General features: G+C 35.8%; 1 protein-coding gene across 5 annotated transcripts in view; it reads right to left on the reverse strand.

Annotated features, from left to right (window-relative positions):
- Positions 1 to 23,506, reverse strand: part of LOC148874864 (uncharacterized) — a 39,253-nt gene that overhangs the window by 9,425 nt on the left and 6,322 nt on the right. Inside the window, exons 3-14 of one of the 5 annotated variants that reach the window (XM_088966009.1) lie at positions 19,845 to 21,260; positions 19,437 to 19,682; positions 19,060 to 19,131; positions 18,305 to 18,385; positions 18,179 to 18,216; positions 17,986 to 18,073; positions 17,754 to 17,903; positions 4,727 to 4,918; positions 4,552 to 4,631; positions 4,399 to 4,471; positions 4,210 to 4,311; positions 3,527 to 3,632 (exon numbers count right to left, since the gene is read on the reverse strand). In XM_088966009.1, the coding sequence (XP_088822135.1) occupies positions 3,527 to 3,632; positions 4,210 to 4,311; positions 4,399 to 4,471; positions 4,552 to 4,631; positions 4,727 to 4,918; positions 17,754 to 17,903; positions 17,986 to 18,073; positions 18,179 to 18,216; positions 18,305 to 18,385; positions 19,060 to 19,131; positions 19,437 to 19,682; positions 19,845 to 21,260 (2,644 nt within the window). The remainder of the gene's footprint in view (positions 1 to 3,526; positions 3,633 to 4,209; positions 4,312 to 4,398; positions 4,472 to 4,551; positions 4,632 to 4,726; positions 4,919 to 17,753; positions 17,904 to 17,985; positions 18,074 to 18,178; positions 18,217 to 18,304; positions 18,386 to 19,059; positions 19,132 to 19,436; positions 19,683 to 19,844; positions 21,261 to 23,506) is intronic. The other 4 variants (XM_088966013.1, XM_088966010.1, XM_088966011.1 and 1 more) reach the window with 4 other exon arrangements.

The following is a 23,506-nucleotide window of genomic DNA, read 5'->3' on the forward strand; positions in this document are numbered from 1 at the left end:
TTTTCTATCTATATATTAATATAAAATTTGTTATCTTAAATATTATATAATAAAATTTACCATACATGTATAAAACTTCCAGGTCAAGCTTAGGGGTTGCTTAGCTCTGGCCCTACCCAATGCCCACATTATGTGTGGGCTTGGTGTAGATCCAAGCTAGGCCTAACTAGCAAGAATATAGTTGCTCAAGCCTAGAAAATTTATAGGTTTAATAATAAGAGGCTCAAATATTCTTTTGACATGGATTTCAGATGCTTGAGTTGACAAATAGGGCATTTAGCACTTTTTTTTTGTTTTTTTTTTTTCATTTCCTTTGGATGAGAAATGCTTTCCATGTCTTTCAATGCCATGACTAATACATCTTTCTTAATCCACGAGGACTTTATGTTGGGATGAAGGACAAAGTGGGGTTAGAACTGGGTTGGGCTAAGTTATAAATGGTCATCCATAAGTAGGATTGTCATGGCATTTCTACTTGAATCGTTATTGGTTTTATTATTTTAATTAATTTTTATATGGAATGCAAATTGTTTGTTTTATTATTTTTTATATTAATTTTAATTATCATGGTAAATTAGTTATTTTTAAATAGAATTCAAATGTTTTTAATTTTTAATTTATAAACTACCAACTTTTATTGCTTTCCTAATTTTTGAACAGTTGCTAGATAAAAATTGCTAAATTTTAGTATTTTTTATTAATTCTACTTTTTAGATTTCAAATGATAATTTTCTAACAATTAACCAATAAAATAGAATTTGAATATAAAACAAATAAAGGGAATTTTGATGGGTAAAATTCTCTCTTTCTCTCATTATTTTTAGGTGAATTAACTATTTATGATATTTTTCTTAAACTTTTAAACCATTATTTGTTTACGGATTGTGTTGGGCTCACGCCAACCTTGAAGTAGTAGGCCCAAGCTTGGCCCTGGAATTTGTGGGCCTGATGCAAGCTCAGGCCTGGGCTGGATTGAAATGATGACCCCTAGGCAAATTGTTTTTGGTTTATTAGATTAATGAGGAAAGAGAATAAAATAAAAAAGGAAAAAGGAAAATAGAAAAGTAAAAAAATAGAAAAAGAAAAAGAAAAAGAGTCAATTATTTTAAACAATTTAATGGAGTAATTGAGAGGAGAGAAAATTAATAGAGTGAGTTCGAGGAGAGTTAATGGAATGATTAATGAAAGATAATCAAAGGAGTTAATGAGAAAGGAGAGGCCTGCTGACATAGTAGGCCCAGTTTAATATATAGATACTAGTGGGGACCCGTGCGATGCACAATATTTATTAAGCGAAAGCTAAGTAATAGAAAGGGTCATTTTCGGATTTACTACAATCGACCCTATAGTTAGCATTTTACTAAAACACCACTTATAATTTGCAGTGGATTTAATCAATCTTCCATTAGATGATAGTGGAAAATGATAGTGTTGACCCTAATGTTCATTTAAATAAATTTAATCAAAAGAAAATAAAAATAAAAATAAAAATACCATTTTTGCCCTTAATAAGACACGGACAACCACTCTATTGGCTATATTTGGTCAATTTTGTTTTATGTACAAAAAAAGTGTTAAGGGTATTTTTGGAATAAAAAACCATAGCCTAATAGAAAAACAAACACTCCTTAATGAAATGTTGATTAAGTAAATAAGTTGTAAAATATATGAGATGTTTTAGTAAAATGAAAACCTAAGGTAGCCTTAAGTAAATATGTAAAACTATAAGGTGTGTTCTAGTAAATTACCCTAATAGAAACACATAAGAGTATACAATTGTTTTATATTTTCAACTCTTTAAATAATTAATAATTATTCATATATTATATACTACTTTTAATAAATTTTTTATAATACAAAAATAACAATAATTAGTTTTATTTAGGTTTATTCATCAAACTGATGAAACCGACCAACCCGATCAACTCGACCCAAGTTGGTCGGTTTTCTAGAATTTTAGGTTGGATTTGGTTCAAAAATTTCCCAATCTGACAAAGTTGGATCAGTTTCGCTTTGGACATTTGTAAACTGATCAAAATCAAACAACCTAACCATGGATATATTTTAATATTTATATTTTAAATATAATTTTTAATAATTGCACTGTAACTTTTAAAATTTAATTTAATTTTTAAGTATAAACCTTTTGAACTGATTGACCAAACCAAAAAATCGACCCAAACGGCCAAACCAATACAATTTGAGTGGGTCGGTTTTCACAAACGTTCAGTCGGTTTCAGCTAACAAACTCCCCAACCTAACCAGGTCAATTTGGTTGACCAAATAGTTTACGACCAAACCGAATCATCTCATGAACACTCATAATTTCAGTTAAGTTAATAGTCTCATCTCTGATAAATAACAATAGTTTAATCTTCAATAATTATTGAAAACATATAGCAAAAATACACAATTATTGAAAATATATTGATAATGAAAAATACAATAATTACAAAAATACAATAAGAACTAAAAATATATTAACTTAGCCAATAAAAAGTATAATCTCAAATAATAGTTTAATCTCTCATAAATATTAACCAATAAGTTATAACAAAAATACAATAAGTACAATAAATTAAATTTAAAATTTTCAATAATAGTAGTTTAATCTCCAATAATTACTGAAAATTTTCTGTTAAATAATAAAACAAAATAAATTTATACATAATCTTTGAAAATACATTTATCACAAAAAACAATAAATAATTACTAAAATACAATAAATATTAATTTTAGGATATATAATTATATAATAAAAGATAATTTTGGAGATGAATAGGAATTATAGATAATTTCGGAGAAAGTGGGGGAGGTAGTTTAGGAGACATTTTAGGAGAATAGATTATTTAGGTTATTGAGAAAGTGCATCTCATTGGTCGTTTCAAAAATGGCATGGAATTAAAAAAATAATTCAAAAAAGGAGAAAAATTCTAGGCTTCCTTGTTTATATATATATATATAAGAATAAGATTAGACTGATCAATTATCAGGATTTCTTGGAATGTATGACAGAATTAATTGTAGCCAGTTGGCAAACATATGAACATGGGTTAGACAACTCAAAGCTAGAGCCAACCTGGAAGTGATGCAGACATGGTGACTCAAATAAGTTGTTGATTTCTTTAAGGAACATAAACTCTGTTAGTCATCATATATAATATTCTGCTTCTTAAACTGATCATTGGCTAATCCATCAAGATAAAAGGATTTTTATTGAACATGTCAGAATTGCTGATGACTGGACCCCGTCCTTTTTATTCACATAAATTACCTTTTTTTCAGAAAAAAAAGGGATCTGAATGTCATAGTATGATCCTGATGTGTAGCTTCTAATAAGAATGAGCTGCACATGTAAAAGTTTTCTTGATTGATGGTATTTGTACAAACTACCCTATTTTTCAAAAAAAAAATCTTAAAATGTCATATTTTGTATTTGAATATTCAAAATATTATTGTGTGAAAAGAAAAAACAGCAGTCATTTTACAAACTAGAAAGAGGGAGATAAAAATACAAATACATTACCACAAGGAGAATGAAATCTTGTCTGAATTAGATTTGGAATCTCTAGCCGTGCTACCAGTACTTCCTCAATCACATCTAGCAGATTACCCAGAAGAGAATTGGTTGTCTGCATAAACAGAAAAAAGAGAAGAAAAAGAAAATGTTGTTTTATTACTGATTGATAGAGGTGGCACATAAAGATGCCTCTTTCTATTCCTTCGTTTAGAGAGGAGGAAGCCCATGCTCCTATCCGCTGGCATAAAGAATACGTTTATACTTGTTTGAGACAGGAATGGATCCACAATACACTAAAACAATGCTACAGTTCCAACATGCTAGCATCTCTACAGTTTTGTGCAATTTTATAACAAAAAAGTTTGTGCTAATTCAAACACCACAGATTCTAAAACCATGTTCCAAACTTGAAGAATGGCAAAAGTGATGCTTGCTCAGCCCACACCACTCGGGACCCAGTTCACTGCCATTCCAAAAGTCTAAAATCATGTTCCAAACTTGAAGAATGGAAAAAGTGAAATGCTTGCTCAGCCCACACCACTGAGGACCCAGTTCACTGTCATTCCAAAAGAAAAAAGTGCAGACAGAACACTAAAATAAGGTTCAGTCAGTGTAATAGATAAGTAAAGAATATGTGAACAACTAAGGTAAGCACTCCTCTGAGATGAAATCTAGTAAGAGAAACTCACTTGTATTTCTTGCGCCAAACATTTCAGACTGATATGCTTTCGAATAGCCTCAGCATTGAAAACAAATGCAAAGGCTGTGAACGCACTTATATTTGGGAAGCTCTAATTCACACACCAAAAGAATCATGTCATTTAAGGAAACAATTGATGAGAAAAAAGGCTCTGAATGGGGGGAAAAAGAGCTCATACATTTGAGATGTTTGCTTCATTCAATTCATTGGAAATGGATATACTTGAAATCGGACTACAGTTGATGGTAAACCTGTATCAAGAAATAAAGCCCTAGTTACACTGCAATAACCTTAGGTAAAGAAGGCAAAGAAATCAGCTAAATTCAACAACCTCTGGATGAGGAAGCTGTGATAGTTGAGAACAAAATTGTGATATCCTCTCTTACTGTCCAGATCTTCCAAATACCATAGCTGAAGTTTGCAAGGCAAAAAAAACAAATAGATCACTGTAAAAGAGATACTCATATTGAGTTGGTGAGAAGAAAAGCCACAATAATGGTGAATACCTGTGAGTCCTTACGGATAGACCTGCAACTTTTTCTCTTCTGCAGTTGCTCATTAGCTAACATAATCATTTCATCACAGCTTGGTTCTCCTTTCATCTTACAAAAAGCATGGAACGATTTTGTTAGGCTCCTTATTTGTTGATTCAGAGCACCAAGCTCTTGCCTCAATCCAGATAATCTACTACTTGTATCCTGCAAACAGCAGTTATCAAACACATAAATGATACTCAAAACTTACAAAATTTCATATATTTCATTAGTCACAAAGGTCATCAGTTCCAAATAGACTTTGGTACATTTAATATTTGGATAAGTATGATTACGAAACAAGAAAAAGGAAAATAAACATCTGGTATATATTGGGAAGGGGAATATGCATTAAATGAAATAATAAATAAATCAAGTTAATTTGTTAGAGCTCTGCAGATAAGAGCTAAGGAATAAAAAATTAACTGAAGACTCAAATAGAAAAAGATAAGAGCTAAGGAAACACAAGGAGAGAAAAAGATAAGAGCTAAGGAATAAAAAATTAAGAAAGGGTTCTTTTTTGGTACAAAAAATAAGCAAGGGTATTGCATGAATTTGAGAGTTAGGTATCTAAACAATCTCTCTCAGAAGAGATAAAGAACAAAGAGGCCAACAGTTAAGGCTGCAAACAAATTGGATTAGGTCGGACATAAGGTACATCCAAATTTGAATTGTATATCTTCGGACTCGATCAAATCTGGATTGAAATCAGATATTGAATAGCATTAATAAAATAAACTAAAAATTATCAAAATATTATATTATGAATAAAATGAACTAAAAATGACTTTGATATTGCATATCATGAAATATATATATATATATATATATATATATTGAAAATAAATTTTATGAAACTTGAACCAATAGCTCTCTAGTAAAAACAAAACAACACAACATTCTAACCAACTTTACTAATAGATAGAATATAAACTTTAGTGTTTAAGTATATATAAACATATACGTTTAAATCGAATTGTATCAGATAGGATGGATCCATGTTCAATCCAATTATAAACAGATCAAATTCAAATCACCCTTAACCTGTCAACCAGATCAAATTTGAATTCAAATTCAGGTAAACGGTACCATCTGCAGACCTAACAGCAATACCCCTAATTATTTGCGACCAAAATAACCATAACCATGTAAATACATGGACAGAAGAACTAGTGTCAAACACAAATGTTACCCAATACAACCAAATACTGCACAGACATTTCCATAGTATATCTTATTGTGTTAACATTTATAAAATATGTAAATAGTATGTTCTAACAAACTGCATCATTAAAAAGATAAAAACAATCTGTTACAAGTTTAATTAAATTTAGCAATATTATATATATATATATATATATATATATAACAGATACAAGAAAGCATAGGGGATAGGTAAACCCTCTTAACCCTCCCCACAAAGAAACTCAAGATTACAACAATGCCCAAAACAAGCAATTCCTTCCCACCCCTTGTTTAGCAAGTGTACAGCAGAGGAATTAGCACTTCTTTTCACTCACTGCATTTTTATTTCCATACCCAGGGTCAGCCACTTAAACTTCCTTTTTCTCATTAGCATAATTCCCAAGCCCATCCTTGAAAACTCCTCCAATGCCTGAAGGACATAGGTTTCCTTCACTACTTCCCTCAAAATTCAACTTGGTGAATCCATTAGCTGGTGGAGACCCAAGGGGGCTAATCACAGTTTTGAAGGAGGCTGAATTAGCCACTTCCTTCCAATTCCTAAGCAAAACATCTATAGAGATATCCTCAAAGATATCCAAAGACTTCACCTAATGTACCACTCTGATAGTAATGGCTTCAATAATTGCATCTCTACTTCTTTCCTTTTCAGAAAAAACCTTGGGTTCCTTTCTAACCAAATTGTCCAGGATATAACAACTCTTGAACATTTCCATAAGATTTTCCCCCTCTTCTTTGACCACCTGGCAGAAGAAGAAGCAAACAAGCTTTGTAAATTTGGTAGAGGGTCCACCTGCAACCAACCAAAGATTGAAACCAATCCCAAATACATGAAACAAGGGGGTAGTAGATTAATAAGTGATAGCAATTCTCACCATTAGCCTTACAAAGGATGCACCAATGAGGTCTTTTCCTTTGGAGCAAATCACAAGTGTTGCACCTTTCCAGATGCTTCCCAACAAAATGCTCCTATCCTGGGAGGAATTGGTTTACCCCAAAGTCCAAACTTCCTTGACAAGAAAAGGCTGCTCAAGACTATCAAAGGGTTGAACTAAAGCTTTGAAAGCCACAAGTAAAGAAACCAAAGGAATACAAAATCCAAATCCAGCTGTCCAATATCGAAGGATCTAAAATACCACCCCTTCCAAATTTTGAACCAAGGCCAAGACATTGTTTAAATCAAAGCCTCTGAAACCCCTTCTACATCCCAAAGCTTAAGTCAGAAGGAACCAAAAAAGTAGACACAAGCTCATCTTTAAACAGTGAAAGGGAATACAAGGAAATTGTTCTTTCTATGACGAGTTCCCCACCCAAATATGTTCCCAAATTTTAACAAGATCTTCAAAGAACAAACCTTATAAAAGGTAGGAAGGAAGGTAGAATGGCATGAATAGACTTCCAAGGTAAAGCTCGTATAGCCCTAGCCAAAACTCCCACATCCCAGCCATCAATCGCTAGCCCATGAATGCTTAGTATCACCTTAGCCTACAACTTATCCCTGTCCACTATCAATCTCCATAACCATTTCCCCAATAGGGCCTCATTTCTATTTTGAAGATTTCCTATACCTAGACTATTAACATTCTTACTTCTACTAACCACCTCCCATCTGATTGTATGGTTCCTTTTCTCTTTACCTAGTTTACATCCCCCATCAACTTTTCCAAACTTTTCACCCCTTCTGGGATTTTAAAGACAGATAGAAAATAGACGACCAAATCGACCAAAACAGACTTTATCAAAGTAATCCTATCACCCAAAGAGAGTTTTGTTCCTTTTTTTTTTTCCATGATGCCAGTCTCTTGGTGAGTCTATCAATCATGAGGTTTCAAAAACTATTATTTCTCATATTATCTCCTAAAGGTAGTCTCAAAATATCTGCACATTCTAACACCTCCCTCTCATCCATATTAACCCCCACCACACAACTCTTGTCAAAATTGACTTTCAGATTTGACATTTGCTCAAAAAGTATTTTTATTTCTTTTTAAGGGCTACACAACAGGAGGTAGTCCATCCCCTAATCTAGGTGCAGGCAGGATTCGATCCCAAGTCTCCACTATGACCAGCAAGAGACCTTACCAACCAGCTGGTTAGCACCTTGCGACATTTGCTCAAAAACTTGAACAGCTAATTTCAAATTCCTAGCCCAATTAATATCATCTCCCTCACAAAACAGAATAGTATCATCAACAAATTGTAAATGAGTGATTGGCACTAGAAGTGCTCATCAAAAGCCGAAAAACCAAACCAAACCCATGAAACCTGTTAGTGTCGACTGTGTTGAGGTAGTTTGGTTTTTCTATTTATGTTTAAGCTGATGTGTAATGTTTATGTTATGTGAAGTGCCCCATACTTGAGTAGGGGCATAATAGTCTTTTGTTTTATTTAATAGAAACATATAAATATAACCTGGCCGACTAGAGAGAGTGACTTTTCTCTCTTGTTTGAACCAGTTTTCTCCTTCTCCTTTCTTTTCTTCTCTTCTCTCTTCTATCTCCTCTAATCTTCTAATTCTAACAGAATTCTAGTGCAGGTCTGAACTTTATCATAGTATCAGAGCCACTGTGACAAAATCAGATCTGCCCAGAATTCTGTTGATCTGTTCTATCACCATTCAGCCTAGGGTTTTACAGTTTTCTTCATCATCCGTTGGAGATAGGGAAAAGTGCTAAAAAGGAGTGGTCGCCCTTTCCCTTTGGAAGGGCTGTCTCAGGTGGTGCAGTGGATAGTCAGGTGTCGGGTTGGTTTTTGGTGATCAAATAGGTGGGACATATGTGTGTTTCAGTGTGAATCAAGTGGTTGGTGAGTTGCTAGTGCTATGGTGTGTATTCAGGTAGTTGTGTGGTAGTTTTGCGGTGCTTAAAGTGAAGAAATCAGCGACAGGTATTGCTGAAAATTGTGACTGTAGGTGGTTTCACTAGTGTGCAGTGTGGTGAAAAGTGATTTAGAAGTTTCATATACGGAAAAAAAAAAACAAAAAAACAAAAAAACAAAAGGAATTCAGAGATGGGAGACAGTAGTGAACACAAATCTAGTGTTATGGTTCCCACCAACTACCTGAATGTTTGGATGACTTCTATCAAGTTGAATGGGGAGAATTATGTGCCTTGGGCGAAATCTCTAGAGATCTTTCTTAGAGCTAAGAAAAAAGTGAAGCATGTAAGAGAAGAAAAACCTCCCGCTGACTCACAGGAGTATAGTGATTGGGAACAAGAAGATGCACAGATTATGACTTGGTTATGGAATAGTATGGAACGCAAGATCAATGTGAATTTTATGTACCTAGATACAGCGAAAGAGATTTTGGACCATGCCAAGAAATTGTACTCAAGACAAGACAATACTACTAGAGTGTATCAGCTTTATCAGGAGTACTTTAATCTGCAATAGGGTAATCAAAGTCCTTAACAGTTCTATGCTAGCACGGAACTTTTGTAATGAGTTGAATGTGTACCATCCCCTCACTTCTGATGTTAAGATTCAGAAACAATAGAGAGAAAAACTAATTCTGACCAGATTTTTAGTAAGGCTGAAATCTGAATATGAACCAGTGAGAGCACAAATACTAGGAAGGTCAACTCTTTTGTCTCTAGAAGAGGTGTTTGCCCTTCTTCGGAGGACTTCTGTTGAGCCCACAGAGAATTCTAATATCTCTGACAGGTCTGCTTTTGCAATGACGAGAGGGGGAGGTCGTGGTGTTAGAGGTGGAGCTCGGAGTTCAGCCCAGTCGTAGTGGTAGTAGTGGATCCATATATGGTCGTAGTGGTGGTGGTAGACCCATGTATAGTCGTGGTGGTGGACGTGTTGAGGTCGAGATTAAGGGGGAGCTCATGGCAGAGGATGTAATAATGGTCTAATGAGGTGTACACATTGTGTTATGGAAGGGCACACCATTAACTTTTGTTATGATTTGCATGGTCTACCTTCAACTTGGGCAAATCATGTAGTGGCCAATGATGGTTGTTCAAGATAGGATATCTAACAAGCTAATCAGATGCCCTCTACATCTACGGATGTCTTCGGGAAGGAGATGATGAGTGTCCCACGTGATGAGTATGAGTGATTTATCCAAGCCACCTCTTAACAAAATACAACTACTCTCGCACATTTAGGTATGGCTTGTCTAGCATCCAAACCCACATCCTGGATTATCGACTCTGGAGATTCCGATCATATGACTAGAACTCCAGGTGTGTTTTCATCCCTTTCACAATGCTCCACATCACATTCTGTTACCCTTGCTAATGGTTCCACATCCTCCATTTTTGGTGTTGGTAATATTGACATATACCCTTTATCCTTGTCCTCGGTTTTGTAATGTTCCCAAATTCCCTTTTAATCTTATGTCTGTTAGTAAGCTAACCAAGTCTCTTAATTGTTCTATCACCTTTGCCCCTCTTCTGTTTTTTAGGATTTCAAGACGATGATGAAGATTGGAGAGCATGAAACTGGTGAAACTGTATTATCTTGATGGTGGTGGTGGTTCGTCAATAGCTCTTCAGACATCTCTTTCTCCTCTTCAGTGGCATTGTAGACTTGGTCATCCATCGCTTAAAGCACTAAAGTCACTTATTCCATCACTGAGTCATCTTTCTATTTTGGATTGTGAGTCATGTCAGTTGGGGAAACATCATCATGTTCCCTTTAGTCCTAAGGTTGATAATCGTATGTCGAGTCCTTTTTCTTTAGTTCATTCAGATATTTAGGGTCCAAATAAGATAGTGTCATACAATGGTTACAAATACTTTGTTATTTTTGTTGATGATTATTCAAGGATAATGTGGCTTTACCTAATAAAAGAAATGAGTGAATTGTTTTCCATTTTCCAAAAAATTTATGTTGAAATTCGCATCCAATTTGGTGTACACATTAAGATTCTTCGTTCTGATAATGGTCGTGAATACTTGTATACACCATTTCAAGAGTATTTGGAACAACATGGCATTATCTATCAAACTTCATGTACCTATACACCTCAGCAAAATGGGGTGGCTGAGAGAAAGAACCGCAATCTTTTGGAAATTGCTCGGTCCCTTTTGCATCATATGAATGTACCCAAATGTTTTTGGAATGATGTTGTGCTTACATCTTCTTTCCTCATTAACCGGATGCCCACACCCATCCTTGAAGGTCATTCTCCTTTCACCACTTTGTTTCCTACCTTGTCTCCTTTTCCCCTTACTCTCAAGGTTTTTGGGAGTGTATGTTTTGTTCATAATCTTGGACCTGGAGTGGACAAATTAGATGCACGATCCACCAAGTGTATCTTCCTTGGCTATTCCCGGACCCAGAAAGGGTACAAGTGTTTTAGCCCCAGTTCTCAACGTTCCTTTGTGTGCCTTGATGTTACTTTTGAATCTATTTCGTTTTTTTGCTGGGTCCAGTAATGTCTCTTCTTCCTCAACTCCTCCTCCTCTTCCAGTTCCTATTGAGGACCCCATCCCACTTGTTTCGGTTGTGACTAAGTCTTCGCCTCCAATGCAACTTCCTGTTGAACGGCCGCCCATCCGCCAAGTGTATATGCATCGACGACATGTACCAACACCAGCTTCTCCAGCTTCTTCATCGTCAACAAATCCGACAGTTGTCCCCCCACCAACTCCACCTCCTGTTTCTAACCCTAATCTTCTTATTGCCTTGTGAAAAGGTAAAGCAAGTTGCACATTTCATCTCATTTCCAATTATGTTTCTATATCTCACTTTTCTGCTTCCCATCGTCAGTTTGTTTCTTTGTTGTCTTCTATTTTGGTTCCTACAGATGTCCAGGAAGCCCTTGCCTCTCCAGGGTGGCACCATGCAATGGAAGAACTCTTAGCTTTGGCCTATAATCACACGTGGGGATCTCACAACACTCCCTCCTAGTAAGCATGTTGTGGGTTGTAAATGGGTATACACTGTTAAATATTTACCTGATGGTAGTGCAGAGCAATTGAAAGCTCGACTGGTTACCAAAGGTTATTCCCAAACATATGGTATTGACTACACGAAGACCTTCTCTCCTACTACCAAAATTGGTTCCGTTCGTTTTTGATATCTCTAGTTGCTATTTATGATTGGCATCTGTTTCAACTTGACATCAAGAATGCCTTTTTACATGGTGATCTCTATATGGAGCAACCACCAGGGTTTGTTGCTCAAGGGGAGGATGGTAAGGTGTGCAAACTAAAGAAGGCCATTTATGGACTTAAATAGTCCCCCTCTGCGTGGTTTGGTAGATTTGGTGAAGTGATAAAGAAGTTTGGAATGAAATAGTGTCAGGTTGATCACTCGGTATTCAGCCATTATTCGCATGCTGGGAAGATCTTACTAGTGGTATATGTAGATGATATTGTTATTACCGGCAGTGATAGATTGGGGATTGATAGGCTGAAAACCTTTTTGCAGGAGCACTTTCAAATAAAGGACCTTGGTAAATTAAAATATTTCTTGGGGATAGAAGTAACAAGGTCTAAGCATGGTATTAATTTGTGCCAGAGGAAGTATGTTCTTGATTTGTTGGAGAAGACAAGATTGTTAGGTGACAAACTGATTGAAACACCTATGGAACCAAATACCAAGTTGAGCAATGATGTGGATGAAGAGTTTGAAGATCCTGGAAGGTATAGGTGGTTGGTGGGTAAGATAAACTACCTAACCACTACTCGGCCAGATATTTCATTTGCAATTAGTGTGGTGAGTCAATTTATACAGAAACCTTGGGTTCCACATTGGGATGCAGTAAGGATTGAAAGGTATTTGAAGGGAGCTCCTAGTTGTGGCTTGATATACAAGAGTAGAAGAAATCTTGAAATAGAGGGATATAGCGATGCTAATTGGGCTGGTTTTGTATCTAACAGAAGGTGCACTACAGGTTATTGTACCTTTCTTGGGGGTAATTTGGTGACATGGAAAAGTAAGAAACAGACAGTTGTGGCAAGAAGCAATGCAAAAGTTGAATACAAAGCCATGGAACATACCAGTATACCACTTGTGAACTAATGTGGTTGAAAAATCTTCTACAAGAGATGGAATATTCAATTGTCACTCCAATGAAACTTTATTGTGGCAACCAAGATGCAGTCCACATCTCTTCTAATCCAATGTTTCAATAGAGAAAAAAGCATATATAAGTTGACTATCACTTTGTGAGAGAAAAGGTGCTTAGTGGAGTGATAGATACTGCATATGTTAATACAGGAAGTCAATGGGCAGACTTGTTCACCAAAGGGATGAGTCGGGGAAGAGTGGACTACATATGTAACAAGTTAGGACTATCTAATATATACTCACAAGCTTGAGGGGGAGTGTTAGTGTCAAATGTATAGGCGTAGTTTGGTCTTTCTATTTATGTTTAAACTGATGTGTAGCATTCATATTAAGTGTTGTGTCCCATACTTAGGTAGGTACATAATAGTCTTGTTTTATTTAATAGAAACATGTAAATATAACCTGGCCAACTAGAGACAGCGACTTTTCTCACTTGTTCAAACTAGTTTTCTCCTTCTCCTTTCTTTTCTTCTCTTCTCTTCTATCTCCTCTAATCTTCCTCTAATTCTAACAAAATTCTATTGCAGGTCTAAACTTTATCTAAACCGAACCAAAAATCCTAATTAACCAAACCAATTGATTCGGTTTCAGTTTCTGTTAACCAATATGAAAAACTAATGGTTAACCAAAGCAACCGACATATAAATTTAAATATATTTGATATTATCTATAATATTATAAATGAATATATATGCACTATATATATATAAATATACATTTATAGTATATAATATATAATATATAATATTATGTATGTAATATATAATATGTATTATATATATTATATATTATATATTATATATATTATATATGTTATAATATATATTGAGGGTGTCGTCCCTCTAGCCAATGAAAAAGGATCAGTTGCAGAGGAAGCAAGCGCCATCCAGGATTGTCCTCAGACCAAGCTCAGTGGAGAGGTAAGTGTAGTAAACACTTCCTTGTCTCTAGCTTTGTCTCCATTTGGTTTTGTTCACTCTTCGTTCTCCTCTATGGGTGAAGCAAAGTCGACTGATGAAGGAACTTCTAAGGGGTCAAAATTGGAGTGTGCGGTAAAAAAAAAAAGCTGGGAAGAGAAAAAGGACTAATGAAGAGAAGGGTAGGGTCTATAATAGAAGAAAAAGGGTGCAAAAATTAAAGAAGGAACGGTGCAGGAGGGGGATTACAGAGAGTGGTAAAGAGAAAAAGGAGTAGGAAGCACAACAAGGAATGATGAAGGGGGGAGAGAAGGAAGGTGGAGATTGAGAGGCTGGTGGAGAGACAGGTTGAAGTGGGTAAAACATTGGGTTTGTTTTTTATTGGAGGAGAAAGGGTTGTTAGGAAAGCCATAGATCATTTTGAGAGGAAGAGAAGAGAAGACTTGCTCAAAAAAACGGCTATCAAAGAAACGGGGGAGTGGGGGGAGGAAGGGGGCTTGGTAGATGAAGAGTGATAGCCAGGGTGAGCAGGGCTGAGAAGGTGGCAGATAATGAAATTAATCACATGGAACATGAGAGGGTTGAGATAAGGGAGAAGAAGGGAGTTAGTAAAGAATTTTTTGGATCTTGTGAAAGAGAAGAATATAAGAATTTTTTATGCCAAATCCTATAGCATGAACAGGTTTGTAGTGGTTGTTAGCAATCAGTTGTTGTTTGGGTTTTGGCTCATCTAGAATTCAGTCATATTGATAAAAGGGATATGAGCGAAAATTTAGGGGAAGTGCAAGAAGCTCAAATATGTATTTTGGAAAATGTCCTGAGTTTTGGACTCCTGTCATGGTTGTAATTGGGTGATGTCTTATCACCTTCATCTTGAAATTTTCTTTTTAATGAAATTTTCGTTTACTTACCAAAAAAATAATGTATAATATATTATTTATTATTTACAATATAATATATTACATGTACTTCTAGTATTTATATCATAGTTGTCAAGGCGTCGCCTAAGTGACTAGGCACTCTTGGTTGGGTGCCTCACCCAAACGCCTTGTCATTTTTGTCCCCTAGGCGGGCGATTAGCATTTATATTGTTGTATCTTATTAATGTATGTGTTAATACATTTTATTATATGCTATATATCAATATACTTTGTTTAATGTTTTACTATCGAAATTTAAAAGATCAAAGGGTTTTGAGAGAAAGAGAAATAAAGAAAGAAAGAAATAGGGGTGGATTCGAGCCGAGCCGTTCAAGCTCGGCTCGCCAAAGGTAGTACAAGGCTCGAGCTCGAGCTCAAGCTCGGTTCAAGCTAGAACCTTTTGCACAAGCTCGGCTTGAGTCAAAAGCTCGTAAGCTCAAGCTCGGCTCGAGTCAAAAGCTCATAAAGCTCGACTTGAGAAAAATGATTTATAAAAATTAAAAAAAAAAACATATATATAAAAATATTTTTATTTGATATTTAAAAAATTAAGAATTATAATAATTAGTTGCTATTATTATATAGAAAAATAAATATATTATGTAATATTTTTATTATATATATTATTTGTAGTAGTAGTAGTAGTAGTAGTAGTAGTGGTAGTGGTAGTAGTGGTAGTAGAAGAAGAGCGCGGAAACATAAATCCCATCCTTGTTTTTCTAATTTACTTTCCATCTTGAATATTTAATATATAATGTCAACCTTCTTTAGCTGCTAATTGATATGAAATTTCTCTATTAAATCCTTATTATAACAGTATTGTTCTTAATAAAGAGAATTGCTATTTTTTCAATTAATATACATGCTGAACGGTATATAAAACTAGGGAACTAGCCAAAAGTTAGATTTTTATGTTTTAAAATTTTTATCACCTAGGCGCCTGTCTAAGCGACTAGGCGCCCTAGTGTCGCCCAAAATCACCTAGGCGCCTTGAAACCTATGATTTATATTATATATTTATATATTTATTTATAATATATTATAAATATCAAAAAACTGAAAAACCAAATAACCAAACCAATCAACTGGTTAACTGATTGGTTTCAATTCACGGTTTTCCAAAAACCCATGGTACCAATTCAATATGGAAAATAGGCCCACAATTTGGTTAATTGAACCATGAGCACCCCTAATTGGCACCCTATCCCTACCAACTTGCCACCCCCTCACCAAATTTTTGGAGTCAACCCTAACAATTAGTCTACCCAAGACATCAACAATTAGGACAAAGTGGAAAAGAGAGAGAGGGGCCCCTTGTCTAATTCCTCTAATAGCATGGAAATGTTCTACCAAAAAATAAATAAATAAATAATAGCATGGAAATGGTCCACCACAATTCCTTTCACCAAAATAGTGCAGTGGCAGGTCCTAATCCACTCATACCACCTTTCTCCAAATCTGCAGTTTCCCATCACCCCCCATCAAAAAAGACCAATCAACAAATCATGTCTTTTCCAAATCAAGCTTGCAAACTAAGCCCTTTTTTCCAACTCTTTTCAAATCCTCCACACTTTCATTAGCAATTAAAATATGATCAATGATTTGCCTATTCTTCAAAAATGCACCTTGATTTGGTGAAATAATGGAAACAAGAACCATCTCCCTCTATGATGGATGAATTTATGACTTTTTAGGACTAAGTAACAACCTTGTTCTTCGAAAGTGTGATTAAGGAAGCCCACAAAAAACCTAATTAAAACCAACCCCAAATGAGAGAAAAAAGAGCCAACAACCAAGGCACCATCATTCAATTACCACCATACTAGAGATGTCATAGAGGGAGAAACTCTTGTACTTAAAAATCAGTAAGAGCATGCATATTGGGTAGTGAGTCAAATGGCATGATATGCCAGTGTTACAATACCAGAACAATGCAACTCCATATGTTTTCCTTTCAGCTTGCTGATGGGTCCGTGATGACTCCTTTTTCTTTTCTTTTTTTTCTTTTTCTTTTCTTTGTTTTATTAAAGGTAACTAGGGGTGCAAGTCGGGCGGGTTGGGCCGGGTTTATGGTCAACCCAAGCCCGATCCTAAAATTTGGGCTTAAAGCCCGAACCCGGCTCAAGCCCAAGGTCAAGCCCGATTTTCCCAACCCGCCCTGTAATTTGATGCACTTAGGTTGGGCTAGGGCCTGGGCCGAGCTCAAGTTAATCAATGAACTCACTCTAAAATTATACATATATAAATGTATTTATGCAAATATATATATACACAAATATTTATGTATGTAAATATGTATGCAGAATGTCTATACAAATGTTATATATACAAATATGTATGCATATATATGTAAATATGTATGCAACATTTACATATATACAAATATGTATAAATGCATATAATTGGGTCGGGCTCGGGCCGGGTTCAGCCAAGCTAAGGGCTAGGCCAAAGCTCGGCCCGAAAAATAAAAAAGCCCGGCTTCTTGGGCCCGATCCTAGCCCGAGGACCAAAAATCCAAGCCCAACCCGTGTAAAATTCCAGGTTGGGCCGATTTGGGCTGGGGCTGGGCCCGCCCAAGTTGCACCCCTAAAGGTAACTTTCATTAGGAAGCAAAAGGGGGTAAAGGACCCAAAGGAATATACTCCATTTAGGAGTTTCTATTAAAAAAGCTTTTATATCTCATTATTGACCCAAAAAGAGTTGGAAACTAGGACATCCTCGTATGGCCAAAACTTACATCATTTCATAAAAAGATGCAGATTAAAAATAAACATGTTGGACCACCAAAGCTCATACATGCTGAAAAATTGGATGGAGTACCATCAAAAAGAAAAGACCATTGCAGAAATGCAAACAAAAGGAAACAAATATAACTAAAACACAAAAGTTTCACTAGGAAAATGAAATGAAGTTCATGGGAACTATATATACCTCAATTTTTTTGTTGGAATTAACTAAAAGGGATTGAAGATGACTCTCCTTATTTTGAACATCTCTAGCACCAGGCACACAGAGATGTTTCATAGAATTATTCAAGATTTGAGATTCCCGAATTCCTGACTGCAACCTCTGTATGCTTTTCTGCGAAAGGGAGAGTAAAGCCACCTTGTAGTAAGCAAACGCAATATGAGAAACATTAAATACACAAGTAGGAAGTATTTACAAATAGTCTCTCTCTCTTCATGCGCACTAATAGCAACTTTGCTTGTTCAAAGGCAAAAATATGTTGCAATGACGTAGCTTCGGCTACCCTGCAACCACATCAGTTAATAGGTGTCAATGTTTATCAAACTAAACCAGCTTTTTCTACAGTTATCTCGCATCACTCTCAATCCATAAAACCAATGAAACTCTACCTTTTCTTTTGAAAATCATCCAAACCATCTGGCATTTCCTGCAGGAAGAAATTACATGTCAATCCTTTTATATTAATGGTTGCTCAAAAAGAAAAGTGGTCTATGAAAACCATTTATTTAGCAAACCTGTGACCAGATCTCTGTACAAAGCTTCTCATACTTTTTAACCTTCTGCAACCGACCCAAAGTATCTTCCAGAATCTCAAGCTACACATTCAAAAGAAGAAACACAGAAATGGAAATTCTGTAAGTTTAGCTAGAAAGCTAAAAATAAACCATGCCAGGATACTATTAAGAACAATACAGTAGTTATGGCTAGGCAATGCCCACGCATTCTGGACTGTCAAGCCAAGGCAACAAACATGAAATAATGAATAACCCAACATACACATTTTTCACAATATAACCATACAGAAGTTTTACAGAAATTCATGATAATCATAAACTATTAACCATGAACTAAATCAGTAAATGATCAAATGACGTCTTACACTAAATTTACAGAATCAACAAGATTTTTGAAAATACGCATACGCATAGAATGGTAAGTGATTAAGAGTGTCAGTTTTCAGATCTCCATGAACTCCTATCAACAGAAAATGGGTTATATAGACGCATATCAATATAAAGAGGGCAAATAATCTACAAAGAGGGCATAACTAAGCTATTTGGCCCCAGTAAGATGTTTATATCCATACCAGCTGCATGGATGGTTGCCTGGGCAATCACCTAGGAGACACCTCAACTATATTGATTATGATTACAAAATCAATCAATAACCATAGTACTGTAATGTTATTAAATAATTAAATTTACATATATTTGTTTATTCTACATCCATGGTCTAGATAGAACTATAGAAGTGGAAGTAAATAGCATACCTTCCTTGTGTTAAGTTCAGCAGTTAATGGAGAAAACAGTTGTTCCACTGCATCAGAAAGCCTTGAAAAAACCTGAAAAGTCAACTCTGAAGTTAAAGTCAACTAGAACTACCATGATTACACTAAGGGTCTGTTTGAACTAAAAGACTTATTGCTTTGTCTTTTAGTCAATAAATAATTAAATAAAAAAAAATTCAAGGATATAGTGACCTATCTAACTTCAGTTTCGGCCATTAAGGAGTCCACAACCTCCTTAAAATCTCATTCACTAAAAGACAATGCAATAAGCTTTTCAGTTCAACTTCTTTGGTTGTTATCAAACAGCCCCTAAGCTAGCAAACCACTACATCAACACATGCAACTTCTAGTATACATACATCAGACCAATGCTTTTGCTTTGTGCTGCCTTCAATCTTATCCGCTTCAATATTTCTTATGGTATGAATTTCAGAAATAAGTTTTGGCATGCTACCCTGCATTTCAAGAATTTTCGGACTCTTCTGGAGCCTTTCAGTTTCACTTAGATGGCCTTTATCTATGAGAATAGTTTCTTCACTTCTTCTTTTCCTTGTAGAATTGTCAGCACCTTCGAAAGATAATACTTTCTGTGAAACATGTAGACCCTGTTGGAAGTCACCATCACAACTTGCTGAATGTCAAATAGATATGAAAGTAGGTAAGGTTGCATATGGTCATTGTCATTATAGACCACTTCTACGGAGGAGCCAAGGCAGATGCATATATAATTATGAGAAGTGCAATCAGGAGGAAACAGAGAAGATTACCTTTCCATGTTGTGGGACATTTGTGCCCCTATCATGCGCATGTCGCGAAGTAGACTCATAAAGAGAAGCTCTTGAATCTCCATCAAAAAGTTTCTCTTTAAACCTTGCCAGGTATGTGCCTGTTTGGGAGTTTCTTTGTAAGCTTTCAGACTGGTTATTAGGGGTGGGTCTATGCTGCATGGGGGTTCCATAACCCATCGTATTTCCAGACCCCTTTTGCAAAACATGATAAAGTTCCTTGTTATCCATCCCCTTCCATTTAATAAAGTTTCTGGAATCTTCAGAATTAATAATGATGAGTGGTGATCTAGAATGTGATATTTTCTCCTCACACAAGGCACCGAACTTGCCAGCTATAGGGGTTAAGTGACTCACTTTAGAGACATTTTCCCTTGAACCTTCGGCATCTTGCCTGACATCCAAGCTGACAAACTTAGTTTCCTGCTGCTCCAATGCACTTGACGGTATGCCTTTATGTTCCAGAGAAACAAACAAAGTTTTTTCCACCCTTTTAAGTGGAGAATAGACCAACTTGTCAGCTGTCGGGTTTACTTGCTCATTTGCATTGCTGTCAAGTATGGTCTTCATCAACAATGAATCAGGTCCAGAAGTGACAAAACCCCCTCCAGTGGGACTGCAATTAGCCAAGGGACGCTGCTCCATTTTTTTTGCAGACCCAGATGACTGAGAGGGTGAAAGTGCTACTGCCATTAACTTGTTAGGTTGACCATTGCAGCCCAAACCTACGGATATTGGATTCCCATATTCTCCATCTGGCAGAATGGTCTCACTGCCTTCAGCTTGCTTCAAATTATTTATGTGCTTTGGTGTCTCAAACCCACAACTATCCATTTCAATTGAACTGCCCTGTTTTTCCTTCTTCCAACCAACACTTAAAAATTGCTCATCCAAAACAGAAAAAGAAGCATTCATAGGCTTCAATTCAGGCTTTTTACTATTCCCATCCAAAGCAGCAGAACAAGAAAAAGACTTAGAAGAATTATCTGCTTCAATTTCCAGGGTAGAAGTAATTGGAGACATCTGATAAATCTTGAATTTTGAAATACTTCTCACAGTAGAAGATATACTTTCCTTGTTTAAAGAGGAGCAAAGTTTTTTGCTGGCAGAAGGTGTAGCCATCTTCTCATCTATGAATGAAACAGCAGAACCACTAAATATTTGTCTTCTTTTAGCACATAAGGAGGAATCTGACCCTGCTAACGGAGATGCACAGTCTTGACCAGAGTTATAAAGAGAACTTGAAGAATGTTTTCCACCTTTAGGAGACTCCTCTAGATATTGACAATCATGCTCTGTGATCAAACCCATTTCCTGTTTTTTATCCATAGGTACAAAAGAATCACTGTTATCAGCACCAAAATCTCCATTTGCTTCAGGTGCATCTTCTCCAGACTCCTTGTAAATTCCAAAAGGAATCACCACAAGGGGAGAAAAACATGTTAGCATAGGCACGAGACCAAGAACCTTAATTCCATGGCAGAAATTAACATAATAATTTCAAGATAGTTCCCAAATAATATGATTCAAGTTCCAAAGATCTATCAAAAAGAACTTCGATGGAAGCTATATGGGTAATCCTGGAAACCTAGGTACTGATGTGTATTCAGGAACTTTGAGCAAGAAATCCTACAAGCTTTTTCAGGCCATGTGGATTGGAGCGACCACATTAGAGCTTAGCTCCTAGCCCAGTTGAGAGATCTCCATATTGACTCTGCCCTGGTTTCACTTGTTTGGAGGTGGAGCAGTAATTTAAAAGGTAGGCCTGAAGTTTGTCTAGCCCAGGCGTGCGCCTTTTCGAAATTTCTACATTTAGAAGCCTAGCAGCTGCTCCAGGGGCAGACCCCAACCAAGCCCCTTAAGACAAGCCTAATAAGTCTATGTTAGGGTTTTAATTTCTCATTTAGCACATAAAAGATTAGCTTTGTAACCTTAATTATAATTCTTTGTCTTTTAAAAATGTCTTGTATTAAGGAGATGAATGAACAATATTAGCAAAAAAGGGGTTCCACTCCAAGCCGACTTGCTTGCGTGCAATATAGACTTGGTTGGGCCTGGTACGCCTCTTGGTGTGCCTTGCCTCAAGGGGCTTGGTAAGGCAGCTTGTAGAATCAGGAATGCAAAATGTTTAACATCACATTAACTATTTGAAGGTAATGCAATTGGGGGAAAATAAAGAGATTGAATGTTTTACATCCTATGTTATGTTTGATTTTATTTTTACATTTTCATTTTGAATATGTTTTACATGTTATGTTTATGTATTTTAATTTGAGATAATAGATTCTTTTACATTATTTTAAAATTTAAGTTTATATTTTTAATTAACATTATGTTTAATATTTTAATTTTTTCAATCTTTTGGCATTTTTTCATTTTTCTGTCCTTTGAAAAGGTGCATGTCCCACCTTGCACCTTGTGCATCTGGTGCAAAATACAAATTGCCCCTTGCGCTTCTTTTGTGCCTTGCACTTTTAAAACACTGAGGTGGACGGAGAATCTCAAGCTCTAGTGAACAAATGAGGGAGGAAATGAGACTCCCTGGGTCCATCACTTCTTTATTAAGGGCTCGTGTTAGTTTAGGGAGAACCCCTGAGTCTCATCAAAGGAAACTTTTATTTGAAACTGGATTTAAGAAGTTTTACAACGATGTGTATGGAACAAGAAGTCCCACACGAAACTTTTATTAGGGACGCTAGATCATTAGCAACCAGCAAAAAAATATTTAATTTCATTAAGTCAGGATACATGATTAGCCAACAATATAGCCAGTTCATTGGCTAGGAGTTGTATCAGGGTTCTGCACTTCCTGCTAAGGGGAGCATAGGTTGGGGTATATTGGGATGCTATAGGAATGCAGCCTTGGGGTTTGTTTTCTCCATGGTTGTCAAGGTGCCACCTAAGCAATAAGCCTTCCTTGGCTGGGCACCTTGCCTGAACGTCCTAAATTATAGTAACTAAGCACTTATCCAGGTGAAGACTCACCTAAGCAACAAAAATCACAAGGCAGGCACCTTATTAAAATATCAATATTATGGTTACACCTTATTAATATGTGACATATATATACAATTTGTTTCAAAGTTCTACCATTGAAATGTAAAATATCCAAGAGTTTTGAGAATAGGAGAATAAGAAGAGAAGGATTAAGAGATTTCTTTGTCTTTTGTTTTTTCTATTCTCTCTCTCTTACATTAAATAAAACGTTGACTCCACTCTTGTTCTTCTTCTCTTTAATTACCTTACATATTAAATTCTTACCATATAAATTATAGCCTTCTTAAGTTGCTAATTTTACATGAATTTTGTTTGAAGATAAAATAAAATTTATTAAAAGAAAAAAATAAGATACAAGGAAGGGGACCAGAACCAGAAGCCACCCAAGAAAAGAAAGACAACAAAACAAAATTCCAACAAACTCAACCCTACACCACAAGCACCACCAAACACAAAGAACAAACATCCACTCAACTACAAACAACCAACCCCCACTAAACCTTACAAACACAACAGCCACACTCTAACCACACTATGAGAACACCAAACTCAAGAAGGCCAAAAATCCACCAAATCAAAAACAACAGCCACACTCTAATTTGATTTGCTCTATTTTATACTTATTATATTAGTATTATACTTTGAAA

This window comes from Nelumbo lutea, chromosome 1 (genome assembly GCF_056320005.1).
Source record: "Nelumbo lutea isolate HS-2025 chromosome 1, American lotus-T2T, whole genome shotgun sequence".
NCBI classification, from domain to species: Eukaryota; Viridiplantae; Streptophyta; class Magnoliopsida; order Proteales; family Nelumbonaceae; genus Nelumbo; species Nelumbo lutea.